At 40.0% G+C, this 13,724-nt stretch overlaps 1 protein-coding gene across 2 annotated transcripts in view; it reads right to left on the bottom strand.

Moving 5' to 3' along the window:
• The window catches only part of neurl1aa (neuralized E3 ubiquitin protein ligase 1Aa), a 78,750-nt gene that overhangs the window by 45,645 nt on the left and 19,381 nt on the right, over positions 1 to 13,724 (bottom strand). The window contains exon 1 of one of the 2 annotated variants that reach the window (XM_037114603.1): positions 3,303 to 3,533. The exons of the other annotated variant lie outside the window; for it this stretch is intronic. Coding sequence (XP_036970498.1) covers positions 3,303 to 3,336 — 34 coding nt within the window. The 5' untranslated portion in view covers positions 3,337 to 3,533. Of the gene's footprint in view, positions 1 to 3,302; positions 3,534 to 13,724 lie in introns of those variants that run through there. 2 annotated transcript variants of the gene reach the window in all.

The raw sequence follows: 13,724 nt of genomic DNA, 5'->3' as shown, positions 1-13,724 counted from the left end.
TGTGGCATCACTCGCAGTCTGATCAAAAGCTAATGTGATTAGCCAATGCAACGTGACACCTGGCTGCATTTCTCCAAAAGTTGCTCTGTGTCAACTTTCTCAGCATGCACCTCTGCAGCCTGCAGCTAGCCTCATTCAAATGAATGGGAAATGCATTTTCAACGCAATGCCAATCTACTCGCTGTGCTACGACATGCTGTGTGTGTTTTTCCCCTCTTGGCATGCCTGCTGGATGTGACTCTGGGGGCGTGGCTACATTCTCGATTCCACCTTTGATTTCAAAGGTCGAAATTGTGACATTGTTTCAACTTGTGTACTTGTATTAGACTGATGGCAAAATCCCTGTCATGCGACCTGCAGAAGGTCCAGGATGTATGAACAAAGATGAAGTCAATCATTGAGTAAAGCTGCCAATAAAACAATACATTTGGGATTTTCATAGCAGGAGAGGGCTGGTGTAATTAAAGTTGGAACTGGTAAGATTGCATAAACCAGCAAGAGCAAGCTAAATTTAGATTTTTTTTTGTAAGTAAGAAAATCCTGTCCCCTTCCTTCAGGTGTCCCTTTAGTGCCACTCCTCGAAAACACGTACACAGAGGCAAAATAGCCATTACAAATGTACCTCAATCCAAAAAAAGGTACCTAGCTAGCCTTACTGCTCTAAGTCTGTGCTTTGTGCTAACCAGGTTAGCATGGCGTATGAGCTGTGTGTTTTGTGCTAACATTTGCCACTGACTGTTGCTGCCACTGCAGCTCTGTTCTTTGTCTGAGAGGCTATGTGCTTTGTTCTACTCAGTATATGTTTGTCACTGCTTAGTTATATAGATGCTAAACAGCAGGCTCAGAGGATGTGTACTGTGATCACAGCATATTGTTGTGATACCTGACCATATCCAATTAGCATAACCATGTCTCTCATGTAAGAAAACACCCAACATGATTATAATGAAAGTAAACAACAAACAGGGCTATTGTTTGTACTTACAGCTAACAAGCTAACATGTTATGTTAGTATTGGTTAGTATTTGGACATTTTGGTTGCACTTAATACAATCCCAATGAAATTTGTGGCTTTGGTGTACTGATGTCATTATGGACAATGAAGTTCATTGATTAACTATAAAATATCCTGCCTCCATTACATATTTCTCTCACAACTGTTTGATAACCACATTTTAGTGATTAGTGCCAAAAATGTATGCATATCGGCTGATATGTCAATATCATTGATATCTTTAGTTTTTTTAAATTCCTAATACCATCATCAGCCTAAATATGAGGATCACTTGGGCTCTAGAAATAAGATTAATCAACAAATCTTTTAATTCAAGTTTCTGAGTGGCCACATCAGTTAGCCACCATGTTTAACACCATAACCTCTATCCTATGAAAGACCAAAGCTAATGAGGCTGTGGGCCACTATAATATTTGATAACGATGCAACAGCTACATCATGGACTTCAAGCAAGTACAAGAATATAAAGAGGACCAAATGAACAAATAAACAAACAAACAAACCAGCAATTGCCAAGAAGGAATGTGGCAGTCAGCTGCAATGGCACAATATAAAATGTGACTGTTCAGGCATTCTCCTTTACAAGGTGATTTTGACACAGTCCATTCCATAACAACTGTGTGGCAGGGAAACAGCTTGAGTCTAACTTTAGTCTTGGCAAGTATTGGAGAACTCCAAAAGGCGAGAGGGCATTGGACGGTTACAATATACAATTATTTTCCCAACCAATCCATTAATGTAATGGTACATTTCATTTTGTCACCTGATGCTGTAACTTGCAGGGAAACAGATCAGATTATACATCAGAGAGCAAGGAAGGAAGAGACTGTGACATAACAGAGTTAAAACTCCCATAATCTCAAGTTACTTAATGACATCATCAAACTGCATGTCTTGTTTTCCTTTTTTTTTTTTTTTTTTTTAAAAAAAGCAAGCTGGAGCAAGGAAAATTAGATATTGTGCGTTTAAATGATTCCAAAATTGTGTCTTGACTTTGTAAAACTTGCCAATTTATACAGAGTAAATTCTGTTTCAGTACTGTATTATAGTACTGTATTAGTAGTACTGTAAAGAGGTTTAATATAGACTGTAAAATGTACCTGTTTAATCTTAATCGTCCAACAGGCAAATAATTAGGTAATATTTGAATGCACACACCTTAAAAAATGTTATTTTGCTAAGTGAGTGACCTTGATCCCAAAGAGAAAGAGCTACAGCCTCCTCCTCATGCTGTCTTAGTCTGTCCCTCTTTAACTAATTGGATTAATCTTGGGGCTTTAATTAGAACGATCAGGTGGTCAAAACCAGAAGAGGCTGTAGGAACAAGGACTTGACTTAACTCCCACAGGTTCACTTATATACACTGTATCACAACGACATGTTAATAATGACTACAGAAACACTGATTGAGTTCAGAATCATACTAATTACATTAAGATGTTCTTATGATGTTGTAAGGGTAGAGCGGAAGAAGGGGAGAAGGAGGAGGACTGCTTTAACTGTAAAAGAAAAAAAACAATTGTCAATCGTCACTATGAGGAGCATCGAACAAGACGCACAAGGCCTAAGGCTGAACATGAACCCAAACAGAGGCTACTTTGTTGACTTCCACTGGTTACCAGCTGTATGGAAAGCCACAAAGTCCCTGAGAGCCCTTTAATAGACTTGGAAGTATTACACACACAGACTGTTAGAAAATACATACAATTCCATCCTCCATCAACACCAAATCAAATTGTGAAAGCATTTTGCAAATACAGCTAGCTGTTTGCTTAAAGCCACGAATCATCCTGTGAGATGGATGCTTCGACCTTACTGTTGGCGTGTGGGATATGGCGATAGGAAATCGATGTATGGATTTTGTGAAGCACAGCTGCACACAGTGTGGCTCTTTATGAATGAGGGGGGGACCACAGCACAGCACAGAGCCCAGCAGAGGGAAACCCCACAACTTCCACTGACTATCATGTTCGCACTCCTCAGCCCTGCACAGTATACACTGTTCACCACTCTAACATGGACTGTAGGTCTCCGTCAGAGGTGATGCCGTCCCGTCCGCTGCATCGTATGAACCAGAAGGAAAATAAACACAGCTGCCGTCTGCCCCATTCTGCTCAGTGACGTCACTCTGACCAAAGAATAGGCTATAGTGACAATATGGTACCTGGTAACACAGCGCACAGAGCTAACACTTGTGTATGAATGAAACACCTAAACCACCCCCCCGCTTTCAGAACCAAGTCACCACAACAGCAGGAACAGCAAAGCGTCAGTATGTATTCCTTACCGTAGAAGGCATTTCGCGTTATCTGGCCACCCATTGCTTTATTCCTGTACAGTCCGCGTAGCGCCTTTATATTTTACTCAGATGCTCGCGCAGCACAGTCCAGCGCTCGTGGCATGATTGCACGTTTGCAGTCGAAGACAACCTATCGCTTCGTTCCTCCTCAGAATAGATGCAGACACTGGACGCGGAGACCCACACCTCCTTCTCCTGGTGAGCGCAGGGATCCGTGAAGGCAACTCCCCCCCCCCAACACACACACCCACCCGCCCCCCCCTCATTCACTGAGCGCTCACTCCGCCTCGGGTCCCACTCACTCACTCACACTGGCATTTACATAAAAGGTGGAGACTGGCTGAGCGCTTTTAACGCTCTCACTGCCGTTGGAGGAGGGAAGATTTATGGGGCGTGAGGTGGGGAAGTGGCCAGGAAGAATAAAGAAAATATTAACCTTCGTATTGTACAGTACTTACCAAAGAGGCTATGTGAACACCATCATACTGTTAAGAGTTTATTGTTTTGTTTTGTTTTTTAAATAAAAATAAATAGATAAATAAATCCAGTCTAGTCTAACCTTTAGAGAGCAGGTTGTCACATTCTTTCCTCTCAGCACTCACTCTTTCACCTTGCACAGGCTACTTCCTCATGTGCCTAAGGCCCCTGGCAGACAGACCGGGTGACCCCTCAAGAGCCAGGCCTGTGACTGGAGCTGTCATCACGTATTCCTGGTGACCTCACAGCCCTCAATCTCAGACACACTGTGTTTACTTTGGGTCTTCAGCTGCGGGCGCTTAGATATTTGTACTGTGAAAGACAGGGGTGAGGCAATGGTTACTTAGATACATGAATTGATGGAATATGAATGAAAATTTACCAGGTGGAAGCCTGGAAGGCTATATTAAAAGGGTTGAAGGACCACTAAGATTGTTTTCCTTTAACGTTTTGGGAGACATCCCTGTGCTTTCAGCAGAAAGTTAGATGACGGGATTGATGCCGAGTAGTTGATATGAAGGGCGATGCTGTCCACCTACTTAGCAAATGACCAAAATGCCCCCCTACCCCCACCCCTTGCTAACCTGCCATCCTCCTCTCCATCCCTTACAGCAGAGAGAGTGCAGGGCCTGTTTAGTGGACTATGTTAGTCTAGTCTGCCAGACTGTTAGATCCTTTGTCTGGATGAGTTTTGTGCAATTTAGAATCCATGGACCCAACCATGGATCTGAAATATTAGTAGCCGACCTGTGCTGTGTATGATGTTATAGAAATCCATGGCGCTGTCTGTGGTGCTGAAGTAGTGGATGGATTTGTAATTGCTCCTTTTTGTCTCTGCCCCAGTCATCCGTCAGTTTAATCTTGTACCTATTACACTCTTTAAATTATACTAGCCTGATGGATATTCTCTTTAGAGTAGCCTAATTCCACATTCATAATCAAAGTATATTGGCATATTGGAAGTAGCAACCTGACGAGTGAGAAGAGCGTTGGGAGATACTGATGGCCTTAAGTATTCCTATAATAGTCTGATAATATTTCTATGATCTTGGGTTATGGTTAGGTAGAATGTGTGTTTGATGGTGGTGTGGGAGAAGGGAGGTGCTATCATTGTACCATCCCCCGTGTTAAAAAATAACAATTAACTGTCTGTGTGTCAATACACAGCTGGAGCTAGCTGCAGGTTTGCTTGGTTTACCACAAAGACTGGAAACTGAGAAACAGCTAGTGCTAGCCTACCTCTACCCAAAGGAAACAAATTCCACATCAACCTCAAATGACCTCATTATTTAGTACTTTATATTTGTGTTTCTTTATCCATGCAAAAAACTTAAACATTTACAGGATTTTATGTGCCAGATTATTTCCTGGCTCGGACACATCGCCAGGCTGCTAGCAGAGATCTCAGCAATTTATGGCTCAGATGTGGTAGAAAATGCTGAAATTATGATTATAGGAGCACTTCCACACATACTACTAAAATAACCAATTGGAGGTAGAGGTCAGGTACAATGGGGTACGTAAGAGCCAAAAATTGCCCAGTGTTTGCGTGCATGTTTGCAATCTGTTTCATCCTTGCCTCTGTTAGTGCATTGCTTTGCTTTGTTGCACATTGTCAATCAGTGAAATCACCTGAAACTGGCACCATTAAAGTGTAACACGTTGCCTGCATGTTCTGAAACATGTAAGACATTGACACATTTAAAGTACTCACTATGCAATATGGCACAATTTGTTGTGTTATCAGACTGGAATTTTATGATTGATACTGATGGTATTTAAGTACAGTGCTTATATGAATGTGCTCAGTTACATTTTAGCCCTGCATTGTTATCATGTTTGCAAAATTTCATTCGTAATTCATATCATTTTTAGTTACTCAGGCATTTTTTCTAGAATATGCATCAAGTTTCAGAAATGAGTTATTGTATATAAAAACATTAATTTTATTAATAAAATGAGTCAGTTCAGATTGTGAAATACCAAGCTGAATAATACTGTACATTCATGTTTATGTTTAAAGCACTGTCCACTACATCCTGCAGTCATTATATTTACATGACCTATTTCCCCATCACGTTTAATGATTGCAACCATGTAACCATAACAAATACTCTAGCCTGTCTGGGATGCTGGTCAAGATGAAATCAGGACTACAATCTCAAGGTTTGGTTTGCTAAATGAGACACTGGAGACACACATATGGCATGCACATTTGAGGAGAAGACAGTTGGTAGAAAGTGCTCATAGCGCAATGTGAGGCTAAGCACATTTGGTTTTAAGTATCACCTCTGCAGACCATTGTAACAATCTGGTCTCACTATTTTGAAGGACAGTTGAATTAAGCCTAAGCACCTTCAAATCATCACAAAGGAAAGTGAAAATTAGCTCCCTGATTGCATGCATCAAGTTAGATCAGGTCTAAATATCCTGTCAAAAAAAGGAACCACTTGCTTTTGATTTTGATAAGTAAGAGGAAGTATTAAGCAAGTAGCAAGTCAGGAGATAATGCTTTGGTCCTGACTAACTTATATTCTGTCACATCGCGGTGAGGTTTGTCCTGTTTTGGGGTCTATCTTGTGAATTTCATGTTTTATTTTGAAAGTAACTCTCCTCTCGTTTCAGGTCACTTGCCCTTCCTCCTGTGTCCCTGGTCTGACGTCATCTCTAATCCTTGATTGTTTTCACCTGTGTCCCCTTCCCCCATGTGTATAAAGTCTTTGTCTTCCCCTGTCTGCGTCGCCAAAGTATTTCGTCATTTCGTCGTCTACTGAAGCCTTGTTCCACAGCCTTGCCTTGAATATATCGTTAAGTATTGTCACGTTTTATTTTCTGATTTTGCCCTCTCTAGTAGAGTGATTTTGTGTTTGGTAATTTTCTGGTTAGGATTTTGTGTTCCAGTTTAACTTTGTTTATAGCCTTTTATTTTCCTCCTTCTGGAGCATTTTGTGTTGTACCTTTTTGAATATAGAGAGTGTAGTTAAGTTTCATAGCCTTCGTGCTTTTTCCTCTTCGGAGTGTATTTTTGTTTGTTAAATTGCATATTCTAGAATTATAGTTCAGAGTAGGTTTTCCTACGTCTTGTTTGTCTTCTGAGTCTCTTAGTATTTCATAGCATTTGTTTCATCATTCTGACTAAAGAGCCGCATAACAGAACAATAAAACCTGACATTACATCTGCCAAATCTGCATCTGAGTCCTCTCTTTTGTCTAAGCCTGACATATTCTGAGATAAAGCTGTGGTCAATGTAACACCAACAGGTGAGCTGAGTTGAATTACATCATAACACTAAGGTATAACAGCTTTTTGTCATGGAGGGGACACAGCTGTAAGGAGAGCAGTGACTGGACACTGCCAGACAAGTTTTCAAGAGGAAATATCTTACTATGGTCATCCTTACTGACAAAGTGGAGGAAAAGGCCTGCAGTAAAGTGCACTTCCTCATTTTGCTTGACATTGGTGCTGTACATGAATCCATTGGTAGAACATTATTCCATTATCCACTACCTTTTACCTCCCATTTTAATAATGCAGCCACCACTCTGTTGGCCTTAACCTTAAAACAAGAGAGCCTCTTTGGACCCATAGTCCTCTCTGCAACATGATTGAGGTGTATCCCTGAGGGTGTCTATATGAAATTGCATTACATAACTTACTCAGATAATGCCATGCAGCTCAGGGTTTGCTGCAGTTCATCTGGTATCAGAGGGACTATGTATACAACTTCAGCTGATGTACTGCCTTTCTGTGAGTCTATGTTTAATGTGGCATCAATTCAATCTATTTTTAAAATTATTTTTGTTTTGTTTTTAGTTCAAAGGGGCATTTCTGACTGACAACATTGACAGATGTTACTTACAGTATGATTTCTGTCAGTTACTGTAAAGCTATCTGATGTTTGCACAAGAAAACAAATTGCAGATATGTTGATGGATAAATGACAGCATTTGTCCAGAATGCATATATGTTAGGAATTTTCTCAAGACATCATCACTGGAATAACGATTGCATTATTTGTTTGCTGAAACATTTAAACCAACCTATGGTCACATTGAAAGTGACATCTTGTGTCCGTGTGAATAATGAGTAGCAGACCCATATTTTCTAGTTACGTGGTGACCTCTGGAGGCTGTAGGTATTTCTACAGCAGCACATGAGGAAGTCAGGCAAAGTACGATAAAGGGAGACAACCCCATATAAGAAGGATAACAGGGATGGATGGTTGGGTTAAGCAAGCCCTGGATTTTCACGCAGGAGACTGCTGTTTGTGTCCAGTGTGATTCAACGTGTGTCAATTCCAGTGTGTGTCAAGGGAAATTCAACGGTACGTTATCTTACTATTTTACTTTAGTAAGTAATATAGGCACATTTGTTACTAAAGTTTCATAAGTAACCCAGTGTTTAAACCCAAAACTATACTGTTTTCCTAAAATTAAGTAGTTTCATTGCCTTAACCCTATGAAGTAGTTTAAGTGCTTGAACGTAAGCAGACTGTGAGTGTACAACAAAGGTCTGATACACCTTTTGCTTGAATGCTGCAAGGGCAATGCGATTTTGGGAATGGTGATTTATGTTGTTTTGGGATTCACTGGCAAACGACCCATTCAGTCATTTAAGTATGAGGACGTGTAGGTTTTGTGGCATTGTGCTACAATGATGTGTTTGATGAATAGATCAAGATGCTCATATTCATCATTTTTGGAAGGCAGTGACAAACCTCCATTTTAACGTTTTGAGATGTCTTGTCTACTTTATGGACAGTGATATGTTCTGTTTTTTTTCTTGCAACAAATGTACTTTGGACAAAAGCATCTGCTAAGTGTCGAAGTGACATTTCTTTGTTATTCTGCCTTTTGTGCACACACACTCACACACTTCTGCTCTATTCACAACAATGTACACACAGTTTATGAAAAACAATTTGACTTATATTTATAAAAGTGTACTGTATGTGGTTGTCCATTTATTGTTTTTATATATGTATGTATATGTCTTTCTATGTATTAGTATATATCTATTTCTATACTTCATAAAATGATGGTTAGTTATAGTTTTGTTGACCTTGTTTTGGCTATGTATGTGTATCTTACTTTACTTTCCTATTTGTTCTTTGCACTTTATAAGTAAATATATTCAGAGGTGTTGGAAATTAGAGTCAAATACCTTGTATGTGGTAACATATATGGCTGATAGTATGTTTTGATTATTCTATGTCAAAGGTAAAATCAATACAATTAAAGCTAAGTGGGGTAAAAAAAAAAAAAAAGGAGGACCACTAAAATTTTAATTCAACAGCACCATATAGCAGCTTATCATCATCTTCTTAGTTTCAAGCACAAACGATAATGGCACATTGTATTTTAGTTTTACACTGGAATTGCTAATCCATCTGAATAATGCAAATAACCATCTATATAAATAGTCACTGACATGTAGTGTCCTCAAACCCATAGTCCTTTATCTCCAGTACATCCACAGTAAAGACAGATCAAATCATAAGAATGAACCAAATGTTAAACCATTTTTGTATCAGTTTGTCACTGTCTTAACAGTGACATCTTTGATGTATTTATCTGTCTTTGCATAACAATTGTGTGTCATGGCTCTGAAATTGAGTGCAGCCATCAGAAGTCATGAGGCTGGAGATATGACATGGTGGCTGATGATTAACCAATCCTCATCACCACACGTCCCAGCATGCTTCAGTTGTGACAGCAGCTGGAGACCAGACCTGACCAAGGTTTCCGCGACAACCACTGCTCAAGAGGAATTATGTACAGCTAACAGGGAGGCATATGTGAGCACACAGGGACACAGGCTAGCACACACAGAGTCCATTAGTCCAATGGAACACCATGTCCATGAACAGTAACCCTACAGTGAGACAAAAGGAGACAACACAACAGATAACAGTTTAGTGGTGTAGTAGCACATTAAGGTGTGAGCTGTGCACAAGTGTACCGATCCACAGGGGAGACATAATATCCTGCCAGCAGAATGGATCCTGCTGCCTCTTTCTAAATGATCTGTATGGAAGTGAAAGAGAATCTGACAGCAGATGCCGAGTGGCAGGCAAGGTCAGCAGAGTGGGTCGCCCGCAGTTGGTATTGTCTGAGACTGCTGCTTGGCGCGTGTGTGCAAACAAAAGCTCCTTTTCAGCGTAGCCTCTGGAGCCCAGCACAAGGCCATTTGCAATGAGTAACAGTGGAACCCAATACAATCCCTAAACAGGACTTTCTTGCAAAAGTGACTTTTGATCATTATGTAATCTGAAGAAGAGAAAATGAGAAACATGGGAATAGGGAGGGGGGAGAGGTGAAAGATAACAAATAGGAGGCATTTGCACAGTTACTGCAGCAAGCTCTGGAATAATGATGGTCTCCTCCTTTCATAAATCCAGCCTTATTACAAATCCCTTTCAGTCTATTCTGAGACATGCTCCCAGCAGGTATTCCAGATAACTACACTCTTAGTTATTAGCAGAGGTGAAAGTTAGTTTGAGGGCATAGGATGTCTGATGTAATGTAGTACTTTTCATCAGAGTTGGAGCAAGAAGAAGTGGGGAGGTGATAATTAGATCTGTCACTCTGCTTTAATATCTCTCAGAGCCGCTCAGCCTTGGGCTGGATTGTTACAAAGAAATGCCTTATTGTCTCTGCTGCCTAGGAACTGAAAATACCGTTTTCATGTGAGATATGCCAGGTCAAAATATGCTGGTGAAGAGTGATGGGCTTCGGTTGGATATCGCTGAAGATACGAGAGGATTTGAATTATCAATGAAGCTGGAGATCTGGAGTGTATACAATATCATATTAGACTGAGTATAAGGGTCTACAGCCAGCTAGCACCACTTTAAATGCTAATCTGCATGCTAACATGCTAAGAGTAATATGGAATTCTTAATGTTTTGCAGGTATAATGTTAACCATGTCAACTTCTACAGGCTGCTGGCTTTCTAACATTTGCTATTAAGCTGTAAAAAGCAGAAACACAATGTACAACTGAGGCCAATGGGAATGTCATTAGAAGAACAGTTTGGCTTTTTGTAAAAAAAAAAATAAATAAATAAAAAATCTTCATTTTCATGCCACTAGGGGGACTCATGGAGGCCAGTGTTGTCTTTTTTATTTAAACCAAAATGCTCAAACAAAACAAAAAAACATTGTATTAATTGTTGCTTTTATAAAATGCAGCGTTTTTTTTTTAACTACCTCATGTGCACCAATCGGGTTGTCAGAAAAGATAAGAAAATGGGATCTGGCAACAGACTTAGACCCCCACAAGAACAGTCCAACTTCAGCCAGGCTGTGGAGAATCAACCACCTGACAATGTCATCTCATGAGCCCTGCCATGGCTCAAAATGTGTTTCCTGTATCGCTCCCCTCTGGAGTGAGGGGTGCAAGCAGGAGTACATGTGGTTGCAATTCTTCCCAGAACAGACCACTGCAACTTTTAAATTGCAATTCCGATCATGATGGGGTGTTTATTGTTCATTACATTAGATTAATATGGGACAGCTGCTGCATGGGAAAACATATGAATGTGTCTGAATGGACTTTTGGCACCATCAATCGGTGGCCCTGCTGGTTTTGTGGTTTCCAAACAGTGCCCTCGGTGAATCGGTGCACTGTATCCTCCTTGACACCCCCTGGCTCAAGTCATGTTTGGCAAAAGGATACTTCCAGATGCAGAGGCAGATTACCAGAGCTTTCTTTTATCCATGACTGTGGCCCTCACTTCATCTTTCCTCTCATTTATAACATTTACAACCTGTGTCGGTCCTCTCTCCAGGTTTTTACGCAGTGTTTAGATCCTTGAGGAGCTGGGTTGAGCTGAAACAAGATCAAATAAAAATGCAGTTGTGATTGTCCCATAGAGATGGCACAGCCTCAGAATGAAAATCCCTTCAATCACTGCTTTATATGTTCTCACTAAAGCGCTAGCCTGTTTAATTAGGCACAGGAGAGGCCACCAAAGATATTACCGTGGGCTAAACTGTTTCTTTTCTCATTTGGGACCACAACAGAGGAAAAAGTAGATTGAGGTACAGTTTGAAGGGCATCTTTTTCTCTCGTTCCCATCAGATTATCTCCAGCATGACAGAAAAAAAAAGATGTTTCATGCTTTGCTCTGAGCCCAAGAGAAGGGCAGAATACTGAGGGAAAGAGTCACAGGATTCAGCTGAGATCTAGTAGCCTCAGGGTACACGAATCAGGAAGTCATGAGGAGCAGGGTGCTACATATACGCCACTATATTCTATTCTTGATGAAAACATTTGCTACCATTTTCTACGTATTTTTTTTAAATATGTGCTCGGCAGTATTTATGTAGGGCTGGGGTAAATCCATGGAAAGGGACTGGCATGACTTGATTATAAAATTTGCATTTGGGTCTGACAAAAAAACCTTTTTACCTCAACGACATCTATAGATGTAACAGTCCACAAAAAGACTGTTTACTGTAAGGTTTTACTAACCCCTTATACTTGATCTCACCACGGTGAAGTGGAGTTTGTATGGCTTGAGCATATGAGCTGTTCACCCTGATCAACTAGAGAGAGAAGTCAAAAAATCAAACTGTGATGTCTGACATGTAGCTTAAGCATGTCTTGAACAAGGAACAGGCCAGAGAATAAACATAGTTCTGTTTCCATTCATTTTCAAAATGTGCTTCTGTCTGGCATGAAATATCACTTTGGTCTCAGATAAATAATTTCAGTGTGTTACATCATCATCAGTGTAGCAATGAAGGGAGACATTGTGTTTCTGAGTGATACAACACTAGGGGCCACATACTGTACATTGTCATAAACATCATACAAGATTTGGAGTAGTAACAGGATAAAATTCTCCCTATAAAATCAACTCTACTTGAAACTGTTTTTTGAAATTCAACCGAGCATTCAATTTTGTCATTAGGAGTGTACAGAATATAATCATCTGTCACATCTCAAAGCAGATAATGTTCTAACATCCCTGTGTTTGACTATTTTGTGGGCAGTCATAAAAAACACGAGATTATCTTGTTTATATTTGCCTACAACTCTCCTGTAGCTCTTTTTAAAAGAAACCAAGTTGCAGATCTGAGCCATGGCTGAGTTATGGGTAAATATTTTAATGGATGTCAGTGGTAAAGGGCGCTGAGAGCTGCTTTGTGAGAAGTGTCCTCATGCTGGGACCCCTGGCTCTCCAAGACAATGGGACAACACATCCTCATACCTAAATGACGGAATAGGTCGATTGCCAGTGAGTCACAAAACAATATATATACCACCACTCCCAAAAAGCACAACAGTGACAGGGGAAGCTTTGCTGTACTGTCACAGTTTGGTTAGGTTTTGGCACCAAAATTTGGTTTGGTTAGGTACACATTGTGATTTGGGTTAAACCTACATAACTGCAGCTAATAACACACCTAGGTGAGTACATCACATTGCAATGTTAGTTATATGCTAGTTAAATAACCAGGGTAACAGCTGACTAAGGTCCCCAGGTATCGTGTCACTTCTGTTGCATTTTTGAATTAAATGTATTTGATCAGATTTGAAACAGTCACATTTCTCTTCAAGTAGTGTTAATATATCAAATTTTTGCAATGGAAAATAAATACATATTCCTTTTGGTTGACTGAAAAAATATAAAATAAAATAAATGCCAAAAATAACTTTTATTGGAGCATAATCGTCTATTTGGAGTCATCTGAATATATGGGCAAAATCACAAGATGAGCACTAACAGTAAATGGAAACTAAAAATATGTTTTGTAGAACTCTGAGTAAAACTAATAGTTGTGAGGGAGGCTATGTGGTGTACTGAATGTGCTGAGGTGATTTATGTAAGCAGAAACAGGTTAGATGTATCTGATTCTGTAAACTATGTGACGTGAAAGAAAATAACATGTGATAGAATTTTATGTGGAGACCCTCTTATC

This window comes from Acanthopagrus latus, chromosome 1 (genome assembly GCF_904848185.1).
Source record: "Acanthopagrus latus isolate v.2019 chromosome 1, fAcaLat1.1, whole genome shotgun sequence".
NCBI lineage: Eukaryota > Metazoa > Chordata > Actinopteri > Spariformes > Sparidae > Acanthopagrus > Acanthopagrus latus.
Note: the sequence above shows the minus strand (reverse complement) of the source record. Positions and strands in the feature narration are given on the sequence as shown.